General features: G+C 41.9%; 1 protein-coding gene across 1 annotated transcript; it reads right to left on the bottom strand.

Moving 5' to 3' along the window:
• Window positions 1-13,373: 13,373 nt before the first annotated feature.
• On the bottom strand, window positions 13,374-14,173 carry LOC110941460. The gene is made up of 2 exons (XM_022183096.2): window positions 14,050-14,173; window positions 13,374-13,987 (listed from the first exon to the last, which is right to left on the bottom strand). The coding sequence occupies exons 1-2, from the start codon at window positions 14,141-14,143 to the stop codon at window positions 13,539-13,541; spliced, it is 543 nt and encodes a 180-aa protein (XP_022038788.2). The 5' UTR covers window positions 14,144-14,173; the 3' UTR covers window positions 13,374-13,538.
• Window positions 14,174-18,181: the final 4,008 nt, after the last annotated feature.

Below are 18,181 nucleotides of genomic sequence, written 5' to 3'. Positions count from 1 at the left end.
ATATATTTCAATGGCAAATTTGATTTTAGGGTTAATTTCATATATATACCTTTACAAACTTGAAAATTTTCATATATACCCAACAAAAACTAAAAAATATCGTATATGCCCTTACAAATTAGTTAAGATATCAAACATATCCAATTTATTAAAAAAAGTCTAATTAGTAATCATTTTACCCTTATTTTGTTAACTTCAAGTTTTCATATACGCTAATGTTATTTTTTTTCACCAATAATCTTAAATGTTCCCTTTTGCCCAAGCTTGAACGTGAGACCTCCTCATTAAGATACATGTGCCTCTACCAAGTGGGCTAACTTACATTAGTTATATGCCTATCTTTAACTTCATATTTTTATATAACACGTTTTAAGCTTAAATTTATTTTTACCCATTTTTTCCCATAAACAATAGTATTCTCCGTATATAATATTTAAGCTACATAAATTAAGCTAGAAATGAGTAAATATAAATTTGAAGTTAAAGGTCATATATATATGATATTTCAAAATTTTAGAAAAATAAAGGTAAAATTGTCATTTATTAAATTGTTTTTAATGAATTGGTATATATATATATGTGTGTATATATATATATATATAGGGGACCGCTAAAATGAAAACCACCTCCAGTTGTAAGAACCATGAGAACTACACCTTACGGGGCGAGTTGGACCAAAATTTTTTTTCATAAACGTAGATGCGTGTATTATAAACACATTTGTAAAAAAAAATTCAAAAAAAAGTCGTGTGTGTAGTTTTGAGCACCACAAGTTTGTGTTTACGGGTACCGTAAATTTTAAAATTTACGGTACCCGTAAACACAAACTTGTGGTGCTCAAAACTACACACACTTAAAATTTACGGTACCCGTAAACACAAACTTGTGGTGCTCAAAACTACACACACGACATTTTTTGTTTTGATTTTTTTTTTTTTACAAATGTGTTTATAATACACGCATCTACGTTTATGAAAAAAAAAATTTGGTCCAACTCGCCCCGGATCAAAAAGTTCTCATGGTTCTTACAACTGGAGGTGGTTTTCATTTTAGCGGTCTCCTATATATATATATATATATATATATATATATATATATATATATATATATCAACTATTTATAAAGGTATGGTAGGGATCCTAAGAGAAGTCCACCCTATTTGAGAAACTTGAGAAGCATTCTGGACCACACATTTTTCTAAGCTTTTCGTAATATACACATATGTATAGTAAAAATTGAGTATATACATATATGTATATTGAATTATACGCATATGTATATAGTCAATTTTAAACTATACATATGTTTATATTACGAAAAGCTTAGAGAAAATGTGTGGTCCAGAATGCTTCTCAAGTTTCTCAATTAGCCTACTACTTCTCACATGATCCTTATCCTATAAAGGTATATATGATATTTATAGTTTTGCTTGGACATATATGATATTTTGCAAGTTTAACGGGGTATATATGAAATTTTCTCTTAATTTTAGTAATCAAAACCATTACTCGTTGGCTTATTTGCAGATAAAAATCCATAATGGCAACATGAACAATTTCAGTTATAATTTTCACCGTCTTTGTTAGGGGGCAAAACCAACCTAACAAATAACTTTGTGTATTCCTAACTTTCACTTATGTTGTTTTAAAACAGGTTAAAAGAAATCAATCAGTTGTTCATTAAAGGACAAACAAAGTTACTTTTTCATTAAGTTAGGATTATCTTTGAAAACGAAAAAGAAAGTTAGGACGTTAATGGACACTGGTCACATTATCGTTATGGATTATAATTGATCAGTTATAGTTTAGATTATTAAAAATTCAATATGCCTGCTTAAAAATTAATGTGAATTTACGTGTAAATTAGTATTTGCTTCTCGTTTTTAGTATTATTGATTTTCATATGAATTTATATATTTGATTAACAATATTTCACAGTTTTTAAGGTATCTCATCATCAAACGTGTGGGTAGTGTTCGTTTCACATAATGAAATGGATTCTGAATGGAATTAAAATGTAGATTTCATTCATTACGTTGTTCGTTTCAACAAAAGAAGGAACTAGAATTGAATCTAAATCGTCGGTTCACCTCCTTATTTCTGGACACAAGGTACTTATGTCATTAATACATATTTTACATCCTAATTTCATTGATAATTATATCAACCAAACACATTATGATATATCAAATGAATTCTTTAGAATTCAATTTCATTACCTTTCACGAAATGAACACTATCGTAGAGTACAACTATGTGAAGGATTTTGTAGCACCAAGTCACCAACGGTTTAGATGTTTAATTATAAAATGTCTCGGTTCATTGATGGATAAAAATGTTACAATATCAGTTAGATTTTAATAAGTTAAAGATTATAGTTTAATCAGAGGATTTACACCAACTATAAACACACTTTTGGAATTAGTAACCGTTTAGCATATCACCTCAAAAGATGGGTCATTTGAATGTTGTGAGTATAAACATCTTGCAAAGTAGAAATCATGTGAATGACATGAATTTCAATAAACATATACAATTAATTTTGAAAACATTTTTAATTCCATAAGTTTGTCTAATTGTTGCTTCGACTTATTGAATTGATCTTTAAGAACGGTTCTTGTGGGTGTAGTTTTTTTCATATAGGGGGCATTGTAAAAAGAAAATGAGGCTTTCCATTATAGCCGTATATTAGGTAAAACAATAATTTATTTCAGTTATTGCATTTAATTAGATAAAGAGTGGAGACTGATTTTGTATTTATACTCGTTAAAAAATGTCACTTGTATATATATTTTTATTGATAAGGATATGTGGTATGGGGTAGCACCCCCCCTCCACATCAGCCAATAACAACCAATAGCGCCCCTCAACACCGTTGCATGGGCGTCATTCATTCATCGCCAGCCCAATCAGCATGGTTAACGGGCAGAAAATGGTGAGCCCATGTTTTCAACCAATCACCTTTTTGTTTTATTATTTCACTTTTTTTCTTTTTGTAACAAGGGGGCTTTGTTCCATAGCATGAGTGTTATTGGAAAGAGGCAATGAAGCACCTTGTCTACGTGACGCTAAGGTGACGCAATGAATATAGTCTAAGGCTTTTAAATAGGCCAAATTAATATTACCAGGTAGAGGATCCTGTAAAAAGTGCTCAAAGTGTGAGAAGTGTAAGAAGTGTATTATAACACTATATATAATACTATATAACACCATATAAACACCGTATAACAATATATAACACCATATAATACCATATAACACTATGTAAAACTATATATCATTATATAACAAATATAACACTATAGGTTGTCTGATAGCATGTGTATTATAGATGTATAGTGTTATATTTGTTATATAATAATATATAGTGTTACATAGTGTTATATGGTATTATATGGTGTTACATATTGTTATACGATGTTTATATGATGTTATATAGTATTATATATAGTGTTATAATACACTTCTTACACTTCTCACACTTTGAGCACTTTTTACACTATCCTTACCCAATATTACCATACACTTAAATTACGTATAATATGATAATTTATATGCGCTATTAGAACATGTCCAATAAGAAAGTTTTTAGCTATAAGACGGAGGAGTAGGGCTGCAAACGAACCGAACGAACACGAACAAGACCTTGTTCGTGTTCGTTTGTTAAGAAATATATGTGTTCGCGAACTGTTCATGAACACTTATCAAACGAGATTTTATGTTCGTGTTCGTTTGTTAAGGAAATGAACTTGTTCGTGTTCGTGTTCGTGTTCGTTTGTTTTTGTTTGTTAATTATAGACAACGACAAAAACGAACGTTGGCGAGCACAAATGAGCACAAACTAATGTTCATGAACACAAATAGAAACAAACGAACACAAACAATCGTTCATGAACAGAATATATAATACACCGACACTTATTAGATATTTAATTTGTCGGAATTTTGAAGTATTTAAACAAATACAAAAACTAAAAACACTAATGAACTATTGACAACAAACGAACACGTTACCAAACGTTCATGAACATAAACGAACGAACATGACATCTGTTCATGTTTGTTCATTTCACTAAACGAAAGAAATTTCTTGTTCGTGTTTGTTTGTTTAATACACGAACGAACACAAACAAACTTCCCGCCGAACGGTTCACGAATTGTTCACCGAACGTTTGGTTCGTTTGCAGCCCTACGGAGGAGAGATAACGGGGGTGTAGAGGTGAGATAATGTGTGGAAATTCATGTATAGACGTCCACGATGGTGGAGCTTAGCGGTAAAGTGGGGGGTGCACCCGTCCCCCGAATGTTTCGGTTAGAAGTGTAAAATTTTCTATTGTTCGTCCGAAAATTTTAAATTATATAGGATTGTCCCCCCAATTATTTTTTGTTTTTTTTTTTTGTTATACGAGTTTATCCTGTGTTGGGGCGGCGCTTCTTGGCTCGGTTTTACGCCCCCGCCGCAGGAGCTTAAGACTAGTTTCTAGTTTTGATGGTTCACCTACGACCCATCAGCACCACCAAAACGACTCACCACAACTACCATAAACCACCACTAATCCCAAACAATAGATTTACATGGTTAAATGCTATAAAGAATATAATAGTCATTTATAAATTGTAACTACAATAAAGATGAATATGATTACAATAATATAAAAGTTTAGGTCTCTGCAGATGAGCAACTATGTAGTAATCACAACTATCATGAGAAAGACATTACTTCACCTTCTCATCTTCCTCCTATTATGGAACTTTCTTCATTGTCAAAATCCGTCGAGGGTCAACTCCCTCAAGAACATGAAACAATATGGTAAATTATTATGTCATTATTTACATTTGTTGCAAGTGTTACTGGCTGTTGCAGCAATCAAGAGATCTTTGGTACTGCATGAACGGGCTATGCAGAGCCGGATGGTGTATACTCGCCCTGCATAGATTTTTTTTTTGCAATAAATATGAATTTAGAGGTGTTTGTTTTGACCCGTTTACCAACAAATGAGTCAAGTCAGGTTATGTTTTATCTCTAATTAGTCAAATGGGTAAAATTAGGACTCAACAAATGGGTGGGGCAGGTCGGCCTATTTGAACCCTTTTTAAAAAGTTAGCAAGTTCTATAAGAGTGACCCACTGTATAATTTAATTAGTAGACCCAACTTGACCCACTGCATAATTTGGGTAGACAAATGAAACCGTATGTAAGCCATTTCGTGATGAATGAGTCTGGTTGTAATCACAATACTATAGTTTTTGTAATCACATGTAACCAAAAAATGTCATTAATTTTTTTCTGGAAAAAGGTGTTTCGGGTCAATTCAACTGACCCATTTGGACCCATTACCCAATGTGCCTGACCGGCCTGTTATGCCACCTGTACAGATGACGTATGTGCGTTACAAGGAGAGGACATACATTATTGGAGGTAGTAATGTAGGAAACAACAACAGTGATATCATCAAGCTTGCCACAATAAGGATACACGGTATGCAGACGGGATGAAGATGGAGGACGGAGCTCGACGGGGGTGGGCGGCATGGTGTTGGCTCCGGCGACGGACCGGGGGCCCACCTGGAGGATCGTCCTGAACGGCGAAGAATGGACGTTGAAGACGGGGACGGAGCTCAGGACGCAGGGGGCGGCACGGTGTGCCCAGCGGCGCCGGACCGCGACGAACCGGGGCCGAACCCCATACCGACTAGCCTAATAACCAAGGGCGGACCCAAGCCCAATCCAAGGTGGGCGGGCGCACCCCGGGGAAAAAAATTAGTGCTACGTTTCGTCGAAAATCTCATCCGCACCCCTTGGAATTTTTCGTCCACACCCCTTGGAATTTTTCGACCGCACCCTTGAAATTTTTCGTCCGCACCCCTTAGGTAAAAAGTGTTATCAATTTATATTTTAATTTTTTTTAGTAAACTCTTATTTTTTTAAAAAAATACTACCTAAATTATATAACTTTTAATACCTAACTAACTAAACCCAAATACCCATATCTTTACCCACTTATAATTCCTAACTAGCTAGCTCTCTAAGTCTTAGCCCATTAACCAAACCCAACAATATTTCAAACTATAATAAAATAATTAAAGCCCAAAACCTTTAGAAATTCTCTCCCGCTCTCTCTCACTTGCGTCCCTGCACTGCCAAAGAACAACATCACCCAGCGACAACAGTACAGCAGCCGGCGACCACCGTAGTCAGCCACCATACCACCGTCGTTTGACACCAAATCTAACCGGAATCCGAACACGGGTAAGTTTCTTTGTTATTTCAATAATTTTGGTTGATATTATAGGAGAAAAAAAGGTAATAAAGTTGTTAAATAGGTTTGAAATTTTGTGTGTTTTGACGTTGTTTATGGTTGTTTAGATGATTTTTAGGGTGATTATGTTGTTTATATATTTTTAGGGTGATTACAACTTACGTTATGATTTCTAGGGCTTGAATAGTTGAAAATTAAAACTAAAATTGAAACATTATGTTATGGAGCGATAAACTTATGTTATATAGAGAAAGAATTGCTTAAGAAATTAGTTTTAGATGAAATTTTGGATAGATTTCAAAAAATGAAAACCCGTAGGGTGTCGACATTTTAATTATGTTTGTAACAAGGTTTGACATGTTTTTGATGATTATATAAATTTAGTTTGATGTTTGTTTGTTTTACATGACTCGACCCGACCCGATACGAATCGATTTTTTTACTTATATAGCTAGGGGCCTAAAATTTTTAAAAATATTCCGCACCCCCATGGAAAAATTCTTGGGTCCGCCACTAATAACGAAACCCAGCTTCTTGAGCAGCGGCAGAGAAAGGTGTCAGTCTGTCCTTATCTTGGGCCCTTTGTCTTGCCAAAGCTGCTATCTTTTGGGCCATCACGTGCGGGCCCAACCCAGCTCTTATAGCGAGAACCACCACTGCAGTAATATCATTGTTGTACAAATTATCAAACAGGCCATCAGTTCCAGCTACAATCACGTCTCCAGGAGCAACAGGAATTGAGAATACCTGCATCGTTTCATTACACTCGTGTTCATTATTTTACAAAGAGTAAATTACAAAAATCGTTCTTTATATATGTCATTTATTGCAAACTGTGTCCTTTGACTTTAATAATTACAGAAAACGTACTCGATGTTTGCAAACCCTTGCATATGTCCTTTAGCCCTAACTCAGTTAAATTTTTGTGGTTAAATCTGACCAAATGGACCCCACATAAGGTATTTTGGTCATTTTATGCTCATGTGGGGTCCATTTAGTGGGTGAAGACGCATGTCCGAAGCCGAACATGTGCCCCAGAGACGAACCAGACTACACTCGAGCGGGCATCCATAGCATGTCCGCCCGCACCAGAAGACTCCGAGGACGAGCCCCCGTTCAAGTGCGTCCAGACGGATGACGTCATCTCAGTTGACTACTATAAATACCCCTTCAAAGTACAAATCCAAGTACGATTTCTCTGAACCTTCGTCCCTATTTTCTCTCTCTATTTTCTCTCTCTACCAATACTTATCCTCACGCCGGAGGGTGGTCGCAGAGTGGCCCTCCCATCTCTGCGGCGAGCCTAACGGTTTTCTCTTTTGCAGGGAACTCTGTCAACCTTTAACAAGATCCAGATCTTCATTTACAGGCTCCGGCCTGAACTTGACTTCCTGGTTCTTCAATTGGCGCCATCCGATCTTAAAGCTCTTAGTCCTTCACTCTAGTGAACTTCTTGAGCAAAGAACTGACAAATGGCGGCCCCAGGTTCTTTGAATTTGGGATCTACGGCTGTTAGCACGCAAATTACTGCACCAGCAAGTATCATCTCCACGACCTCAGCTACTTTAAGCTCAGGTCCGGGAACAACCTTGCCTTTCATCTTACTCCCTACTTCGCAAACCTCAGAGTTCGACGCAGAATTTCTCGCCAAAAACGCAAGTCTTCTACGAAGATTAAAAGCGCAACAGGCCAGAGATGAACAGATCCTTGGTTTGCGAACCAGGCTCTTTCATGACGAAACACCAACGGGGACAATGGGCCCGACAATGATCACTCCTACATTTTCCACAGTTGTTACTTCGGAAGCTTATACTGGATACGTACAAGGTTCTTCCGGACCTTCACCAGTAATGGCCACACGAAACGATATACAGATGGATGTAATTGGCGATCCGGAACTCACCAAGCCATACCATCCAGTTTCTATGACAGCCAAGTCAAAGTTTAGTGCTCGTATTACACATGCCAAACTTCCTCCAAAGCTCAAAATGCCAACCACGGTGAAGAAGTACGATGGCACAACTGATCCGGATGATCATATGTTCGATTTTGACGGAGCTGCACGAGTAGAACAATGGCCGATGCCAGCATGGTGCTTTATGTTTGCACAAACTCTAACTGGAGCCGCGCGAGTATGGTTTGATGCGTTGAATGAAGGTGAGATCAACGACTTTGAGGAGTTCCGAAGATTATTCCTCCAAAATTTCAGTCAACAAAGGCACTACTCTAAGGAGATTACCGAAGTCCACAACATCCGGAGAAAAGACGGATAGTCTTTAGACAGTTTCATTGACCGGTTTAACCGGGAAAGCATGCAGATCAGTGGGGTAGTTGATCAACTGCGGATCTCCGGATTTTGTCACGGCGTTCGGAATAATCAGTTAGTTGAGAAATTGCACGAAAATCTACCGAAGACGATGGAGGTACTAATGGAACGGGCCAGGGCTTTCGCTCGAGGCAAGAATGCATGTAATCCTGCTCCAGAGTCAGATCACAAGATGTCTTCATGGAAGAAAAATGGTGGATCGGTGTTTGATAAGACTCCGCCAGGGAGCAGGGGACGATCACATCCTTACGGTAGAAACGACAGACCTCCACGAGGGAAAAGCTCCGGATCACGATTTTACAATTTATCGGATCTCTCCAAAACTCCCAGTGAAATTCTCAGTGCGGAGGGGATGAATTTCCCCGCCCCACCAAAACTTCGGAACCCAGGAGACAAAAATTCAAAGAAATATTGTGACTACCATCATGCTCGGGGTCACAATATAGATGACTGTTGGTCTTTGAAGCAAGAAATAGAAAAGGCGGTACGGTCCGGGAAGCTGTCGCACTTAGTCAAAGAAGTAAAGGAAGGAAAATCTTCCGGAAATTCCGGAGAAAATCCGAATAATCAACCAGCAATTTGCATGATCCGCAGGGCAAACAACCAAGGCATCAAGCGGACCAGTCAGCATTTGGCCGCCTGGATGCAGCAACCCATTGGTTTCCCACCGGTCAGCTTGGAAGATGTCAAGGACGGACCGGTCATAGTGTCCGCAATCATTGCAGGACACAAGGTCCGGAGGGTGTATGTTGACAGCGGAAGCGCCACCGAGATTATGTACAAGCAGTGCTTTCAACAATTAGCCCCACAGACTAAGGCGAAATTGCTTCAAGTGTCAATGCCTCTGGTCAGTTTCTCCGGAGAAGTAGTTCAGCCTTTGGGCCAAATCACTCTTCCAACGACGATGGGAGAAGGGAGTTTGGTTCGAACTGTCAACTTGACGTATCTAGTGGTTGAAGCACGATCCGTTCACAATGTCATACTCGGAAGACCTGGTATGTGTGCCTTCGGAATGATCAGTTCAACTATACATGGAGCATTAAAATTCCCCACTGAAGCCGGAATAGCGACATTGTACTCCGAATCAGCAATCGGTGTAGCGGAAATACGACAAAGCGAGGGTAATGCCGAACCTCCTAATACTCTCACAGAAGAATGGGCCATACACCCACATTTTCCAGAGCAAAAAATTGCAATCGGAGCTCAGCTTCCCAAACAAACTAAGAAGAAGTTATGGAAACTATTGTCCAATTCACTTGATGTGTTCGCCTGGCAAACCTCTGACATGGTTGGAGTTCCCCGGTGTCTGGCCGAACAAAAGTTAAACGTGTCGCATTCAATAAAACCAGTGGCGCAGAGAAAAAGAAACATGGCTCCGGCTCGTAACAAGGCCATCTCCGAAGACGTACGAAAATTGTTGAGCGCCGGTATTATCAGAGAGGTGCGTTACCAAACCTGGGTCTCCAATCCAGTAATGGTAACCAAGAAGGATAAAACATGGAGGATGTGCGTCGATTTCTCGGACCTAAACAATGCGTGCCCAAAGGATTGCTATCCTTTGCCGGAGATTGATTTGAAGATAGACTCCCTCTCAAGTTTCCGTCTCAAGTGCTTCTTGGATGCGTACAAAGGTTATCATCAAATCCAAATGGCTTCAGAGGACGAAGATAAGACCGCGTTCGTAACAAACGAAGGACTGTTCTGTTATACCAAAATGCCATTCGGTCTGAAAAACGCCGGAGCCACATATCAGAGATTGATGGATAAAGCGTTCAAAGCTCAGATCGGAAGAAACTTGGAGATCTATGTCGATGACTTGGTCATAAAAAGCCGAGAGGAAGATGACATGATAGACGATATACTCGAAACCTTTACAAGGCTTCGGAGTATCAATCTCAAACTCAATCCCAAGAAATGCTCTTTCGGCTTGGAAGAGGGAAAATTCCTCGGGGTATGGGTCACACGATCCGGAATCCAGGCGCACCCGGATAAAATCAAGGCAGTAGTCTCCATGCAGCCTCCTAAAACCATCAAAGAGATCCAGTCCCTAAATGGGAAACTCGTCGCTCTTCATCGTTTTGTTTCAAAAGCGGCAGACCGCTCCATCCCTTTCATGAACGTATTAAAAAAGCGAACGGCAAAAGGCCAAATAGAATGGACGCCAGAAGCAGACTCGGCATTTCAGGAGTTAAAGGTATGCCTCGGGTCCCTGCCCACTTTGACCGCACCCTCTACCGGAGAAACCGTCACGGTATATCTATCGGCGTCCCACTTTGCGATAAGTGCAGTACTCGTAGTGCACCGGAATCAGGCACAAATCCCGGTCTATTACGTAAGCCGCATCTTGAAAGACTATGAAACTCGGTACCCGATGGTAGAAAAACTGGCACTCGCCTTGGTACATGCTTCCAGACGCCTCCGAAGGTACTTCCAAGCTTTTAATATAGAAGTACAGACCGATCTCCAGATCCAGCAAATCCTCAGGAAGCCAGAGGTCTCCGGGCGTCTCACCAAATGGGCAATAGAGCTCAGTGCCTTTGATATCACCTATCGTACCAGAGGTCCAGTAAAGGGGCAGGCAGTAGCTGATTTCCTCACAGAGGTCCCGATCGGAGAAAGCATCAAAGGACAACCCATCTTACCGAAGGTATGGAACCTGTATACGGACGGGGCTTCCAGCAAAGAAGGGTCGGGAGCAGGTTTAATTCTGATAGATCCGGAGGGAATAGAGTACACTTACGTATTGCGTTTCGAATTCAAGACGTCAAATAATGAAGCAGAGTATGAGGCTCTCCTTGCAGGCTTGCAAACTGCAGCCAAAGCAGGTGCAACCTCCGTATTAGCTCATGTCGATTCATTACTGGTAGCCAATCAAGTCAGTGGCGAATACGAGGCACGAGAAGATAATATGGTTCGGTATTTACAGCAGGTCAACAGTTTAATCTCCTCTTTCGATTCTTGCAAAATAGTGCACATACCGAGAAGCAAAAACAAAAAAGCCGATGCTTTGAGCAAACTGGCATCCGTAACATTCTGCCATCTATCAAAAGAGGTTCTAGTCGAGACCTTGCGGACTCCGGCCATCCAACAGACGAGGCCGGTCATGTCAGTTTCCGTGGCCGAAAAGTCTTGGATGACTCCGATCGTGGATTACTTGAAAAATGGTACGCTCCCAGAAGACAAGGCTCAGGCACGGAAGTTAAAAGTGAAAGCACTGCAGTATCAGATACACGATGGTCAGCTCTACAGAAAAACCTTTTTAGGCCCGCTCCTAAAATGCCTAACCCCGGAGGAAGCAAGTTACGTTATAAGGGAAATACATTGGGGAATATGCGGCATCCACGCAGGGCCAAGGATGGTTATTGCAAAAGTTATGAACGCCGGGTATTTTTGGCCAGGAATGCATCAAAGCGCAGTAGACGAGCTCCAGTCATGTGAAGATTGCCAACGTCACGCCCCTGTGAGTCATCGTGCCAAAAACAATCTCGTACCTGTAACCTCGGCCTGGCCATTCCAGAAATGGGGAATCGACATCGTAGGTCCTTTCCCCGTCTCCACCGGAGGAGTAAGATTTCTATTGGTCGCCATCGACTACTTTACTAAATGGGTTGAAGCTAAGCCCCTCCGGACGATCACAGGAGACCAAGTGCTGAGGTTCGCATGGGAAAACATAGTGTGCAGGTTCGGAATGCCTCTTTGCATAGTGAGCGACAATGGTAAACAGTTTGCGGAGAAGCCGTTTAAAACATGGTGCCAAAGAATGAACATCGAACAGAGCTTCGCTTCGGTGGCCCATCCCCAGGCCAACGGGCAAGTGGAAAGAACCAACCGAAGTATCGTAGAAGGAATTAAAAAACGGTTGGGGAAGGAAGGCGTTTCATGGGCGGACGAACTTCCGCATGTCCTATGGGCACACCGAACCATGCCTAAAACAAGCAACAAAGAAACTCCTTTCAGCTTGACATACGGCACCGAAGCTGTCATACCTGCAGAGGTAGGGATCCCCACGCCCCGCATACAATTAAGCCAGCAAGAAAACGAAAGAGAACTCCGTTTAAACCTCGATTTAATCGAAGAAAGGAGGGAACTTGCGGCAATCCGGGAGGCCAAATATAAAAAAGAGTTGGAAAAACACTACAACTCCAAAGTTAAGGAAACCCGGTTCAAGATCGGAGAATATGTTATGCGGAACAATGAAGCAAGTTTAGCCGAAGGAACGGGGAAGTTAGCCCCCAAGTGGGAAGGGCCCTATCAGATCAAAACAGCAGGAGAAGACGGCGCTTACACCTTAAGCAAGATGGACGGAACCTCCGTTCCGCGTACTTGGAACGGAGTGCACCTTAAAAAGTGTTATCTTTAGAAGGTTTTTAAACAAATAATTGTAAAACGGAAGCTATGAGCTCCGTCATATTTTAAATTTCCTGTAAAGCGGATGATTTTTCCCGCACCAGTTAAATTACAAGAACCGCGGAGGGTAGTACCCGCGGATTGATCAAAAATGTTTCTTACTTTGCATCTATCGGAAAAATTCAAGTTCCGAACCTAATAAATAAAATGTTAAAAAGTTGCAACTCACAAACACTCATCGGCCGAACCCAGGGATCTAACCCTAAAAGGAAAGGACGAACTGGCATTGTTCGTACGACCTTCCAGTTATCCTTAAAAAGACAAAATCGGATCCACATTTAACAAAAGAACGTTCTAGAAAAATTCAAAATGTACACCATTAACATGGACGCATGTGAAAAGTAGTTACATCAAATATAAACCGGACATAAGCAACCGGAATAAGTTTTAACACCATTCACAAAAGGATAACAAACAAAGTAAAAACATCATTACAAGTCCAGAAAAATAGGACATCTGTCAAAAATGCCGGACGAGCTATTACATTCATCTGGATTACCTAAACAATACCTAAGGTGCATACCCCAAAAAACCGGGCATGTCCACCTCATTCATTCGGCAAATCATCACTAGCAAAGCGAAGGGCCTTCTTAATTTCAGGAAGGGGCGCATCACTTAGCTTCGGAAGGTCTTCAATTACGGGGAACTTGAGAGTATCAAAACAAACAACCGCCGCCTTCAGCTCCTCCGTAGCATTACGGTTCAACAGTGGAATCTCTTTGAAAGGAGTCTTTTTCTGCAGAGCATGAACGTAGCCGGAGTGCAAGCCCGAGTTAATACCGACCGCGCTCATCGCGTTATTAACCCCAGCCACGGCAGCAGTCATCTCCTTGCCCTTATGAATATTCTTTGCTAGAAGCTGGGCACCTTCCGTAAGCATCCAAACCTTCGTTTCACGGAGATCAGTCACTTCCGTCTTTAGAGAAGCATTCTCCCCCTCCATTTCCTCCAGGCGACCCTTCAAATCAGCCTCCCCTGTTTTGAACGCATCACGCTCTGGGAAAAAAGTTAGAGAAAATAGAAGAAAAAATCTTAATAAAGCGGAAATACGAGCGTACCAGCCATCATACTCTCATACGCAAGACGGGCACCGCTGAGAGACTCCTCCATCTTCGCCAAAACCGCTTTGTGCTCTTCGTCCTTCTGTTTCATGGACTCAGAAAATACTTTGAATTCCGAAGAAATCTTATCCCTGTCCTCAGCAGCGGCCGCGGCAGCCGCCTGTGATGATTGATTCTGAGCCATCAAAGATGCGACCTTTTCTTGCTGAGTCCGAAGGTCTTGAGTTAGCTGGGCTACCTTCTTTTCCACCTCCGGGCTCTTAAGAATTTTGCGCTTCAAGGAACGGACTTCCTTCTCCAAATTCTCCCTCACAGACTCCGCTTCCACCCACCTACGATAAACTTCTGTCACGAATATGTTAGACTGAGCTTGGTTAGTCAAGACCGCGGCCCCAAGATCCGGGTTTTTCATCTTCCGACTTCGAACATGGTCCATCGGAGTATTTATATTGAAGAGCATCATCTTAGCGGTCAAAACATCCAAGACCGTATCTTTGTTCCGAATGTCCCAGTCGGGTATAAACTTCTCCTCAGCAGTGGATGGGTCAATCTCCATATCTTCCGAGAACAGATCTGCATATCGAAAAAAGGACATCAACTCAGGTCCGAACCAAGATGAGGGAAGCGAAGACACTTGATCTTCCTCATCATCCATAAAAAAGTCCGGACCCAGAGAAGAGCCCAAGTGCGTACCTGAAAAAGTGACCACCTTCGGCTCACTATGGGCTTTACCCTTATCCACGCCCACCGGATTCTCCGTCTCCATACTCTCCACCTCACTATCAGGGACAAAACCACCTGAATAAGCCGGAGTCGGTCTACTGCGGGCCAAGGCCGCCTCTTCCCTTGAGCTCTTACCCCCAGAAAGATGTTCATCGAGCTCCTCCATAACAGTGCCTTCAGAATAGGAACTCCCCTTCGTCTTCTTCAATCTTGGCATGGGGAGAGAATCTAAAGAACGTACCTGAGCAGATTCACCCTTTCTCTTGCGGGACCGGATCACCAGATCAGTATCCGCTCCAACATTTTTACTCTTCAGAGATAAAGGCTGATTCAGTAGTGCCTCGTCTAGACTGCGTATCTCCGGATCATCATCCACGTCATCAAGAATGGACTTTTGCCCAGCATGAGATCCGGACGAACCTCCCGCCTCCTTAGAAGACGCCGGCATATGAGAAACCGTCTCGGCAAGGGCTTGTTTAGAAGAGTCCTTCGGAATGGAAGATGTCGCTTCAGCAGCAGACGATACGGGTATGTTCGTATCCGTCTGACCACGAACGGGATGAGCAGAGGGTGCTACCTGCTTCATGAACGGAACGTCCTCTTGCTGTTCAAAATCAAAATCGAAGGAGTCCATGCTCGGAACCTTTAAAGCATCAAGGAGAGACATCGCAGCACCTGCATTTCCAAAGTAAACAAAGAGTTAGCAAAACCATCAGATAAAAGAGCCGAAGGGGGTATAAAGAACCGGAACTTACGATCACTCTTCCGGCGTATAATCGGCCAATCCTTATCCCCCCGGGCCCACGAAAAACTGACTCGACCTAACCAAAGGAAATGCTCGGGAAGAGGACGAATAGGGGACTGATGCTCGATCAGAGCACGGACTAAGCTTTCATTAAAAACAAAGTCTTCTTCAAGGTCAAACGACATAGACTGGTCCTTAAAACGCCACCTCATGTCCTCCGGAAGACAACGGTCGTCCAACCAAAAGAAGTTATCTTTCCAGTTTTTTAGACTAGACCGTTCGTTGGAAGATGGAGATGGGACATTCTTCCGGTGTGCAAAAGTGTACCAGTCTCCGGCCGAGATAAACTCATAAAAGTACCGGAAAACGTTCAAATCCGGTTTCTTATCAAGGGCACGACAAGAAATCTCGAAATGGTTAACACGGCTAAGGCCGAATGGGTTAACCTGACAGACGTGAACTCTAAAAAACTGCAAAACCCTAATCAGAAAACGCGAAAAAGGAACCCTATAATTGGCAAAGTTACAGACACGGGTGTAAAAGGGGAATTTTCCTTGACGGAAGGGGTATATGGCTTCCGTACCGGAAGAGAGGACCGGATGTAAATCTAAGGGAATCCTATATTCTCTAATAAACTTATCCAACTGACGTTGGGTAAGCACGCTCACACTCTCCGAAAGGTTCTCCTTACCCGGAGCCATAACTGTAAAAAGTAAAAAGGAACAAAGACGCACCTTTTTTCTTTGGAGAAGAAGAAGATACTAGAGAGGGTAACAGCAGAAGAGAATGAAAAAGAGAGGAAAAAACGGTAAAAATAAAGTGGTGAAAATTGAATTTATAGGAAAATGCAAGTCGGTTAGGGGCCAGTCACATCAACCGTCGCTTCCCACGATTCCCAACAAGGGTTCCGTTACCGTCACATGTAGGTGACCGACGGCCCAAGTAGAGAAGGTCACCCGCACCATACAAAACACGCCACGTAACCTGTTTAAAACTACTCCAACCGTGACACGTCATCCAAACGGGATAAAAAAGCTTGGAATAATAGTTTGACAAAGTCTTCATAAAGAGACTTCCCAAACTAGGGGACTTGAAGACGCATGTCCGAAGCCGAACATGTGCCCCAGAGACGAACCAGACTACACTCGAGCGGGCATCCATAGCATGTCCGCCCGCACCAGAAGACTCCGAGGACGAGCCCCCGTTCAAGTGCGTCCAGACGGATGACGTCATCTCAGTTGACTACTATAAATACCCCTTCAAAGTACAAATCCAAGTACGATTTCTCTGAACCTTCGTCCCTATTTTCTCTCTCTATTTTCTCTCTCTACCAATACTTATCCTCACGCCGGAGGGTGGTCGCAGAGTGGCCCTCCCATCTCTGCGGCGAGCCTAACGGTTTTCTCTTTTGCAGGGAACTCTGTCAACCTTTAACAAGATCCAGATCTTCATTTACAGGCTCCGGCCTGAACTTGACTTCCTGGTTCTTCAGTGGGGTTCATTCGGTCAGATTTAACCACAAAAATTAACTGAGTTAGGGCTAAAGGATATAACTTGCAAGGGTTTGCAAACATCGAGTACGTTTTCTGTAATTATTGAAGACAAAGGACACAATTGCAATAAGTGACATAAGACGATTTTTGTAATTTAGTCTTTTATAAATTGTAATATAAATCATGATGTGAACACATATTAGAAGAAATATAGGGCACGCACTTGACCAGAGCTCGGTGAATCACCGTTACTACCGTTCTCCAACTGATACATGAAATTAAAATTATGTTGTTGTGCAGGGGAGCGGAAAACGGTACACCATTTCTAGTCACCATGAACCCACTGTCACCTAAGACTAGAAGGTATGGGGGCCGGCTGATGCCCAGCTAGGCCCGGCGCCGGACCCCCACACCGCCCCCCTGGGGCTCGGCCCGTCACACCCGGCGACCCACAGCCGGGTCCGCCGATCCAATCCTTTGAAAACTAGCCGTTTGATAACGGATTTTTTAATTAAAAAAAAATCATATTCATTTTAAATAAATACCACAATCTAATCCTTTTTTATACCATTCTCTCTCATTCTACTCTCATTCTTCTCCAATTCTCTTCCTTTTTTATAAAAACACTCCATAATTTTTATACCATTCTCTCCCAATCATGAATCCATTCAACCCAAACAACCCCAACCCAAACAACCCCAACCCAAACAACCCCAACCCGAATAATCCCAATCCGAACCAACCTAATTTTTTTTCGAGTCCCGCTTACACTCCGACTATGGATCCTTCGTGGGGGGCTTCGCAATTGCCGTTTTCGGGTTTCCAACAAACACCCAACGTCTTCTCACAAATGTCTCAACTTCAACAAGTTCAACAATACCAAGCGCTCCAACAAATCATGCAACGCAACACGTTTGAACAACTCCAATCGCAATCGCAACCCCCGGTTCAACTTGAAGATGATGATGAAGAAGTCGTCCCCGAATCACCACCGCAAGAGCTCACGCGCAAAAAAAAACAAGGGGAAGGGAAAGAAGGTTGAACCCGAAACCGCGCCAAAACCGAGAGCAAAGGGGAGACCTTGGACGAAAGTAGAAGAGGAGGCGCTAGCAATGGCGTTTGTTAAGGCCTCTACTTGCCCGATAGTCGGTATGAACCAAACTTTTAA

The sequence above is a fragment of the Helianthus annuus genome, chromosome 5, assembly GCF_002127325.2.
Source record: "Helianthus annuus cultivar XRQ/B chromosome 5, HanXRQr2.0-SUNRISE, whole genome shotgun sequence".
Taxonomy (NCBI): domain Eukaryota; kingdom Viridiplantae; phylum Streptophyta; class Magnoliopsida; order Asterales; family Asteraceae; genus Helianthus; species Helianthus annuus.
This window is presented reverse-complemented; position numbering and strand designations above follow the sequence as displayed.

Bases quoted from the DNA above. Each gene is read 5' to 3' on its own strand.
- LOC110941460 (XM_022183096.2), bottom strand. From the start codon at position 14,143: ATGAAACAGAAGGACGAAGAGCACAAAGCGGTTTTGGCGAAGATGGAG. The intron at 13,988-14,049 runs GTACGCTCGTAT...CTTTTTTCCCAG, and splicing joins GTATGAGAGTATGATGGCTG to AGCGTGATGCGTTCAAAACA.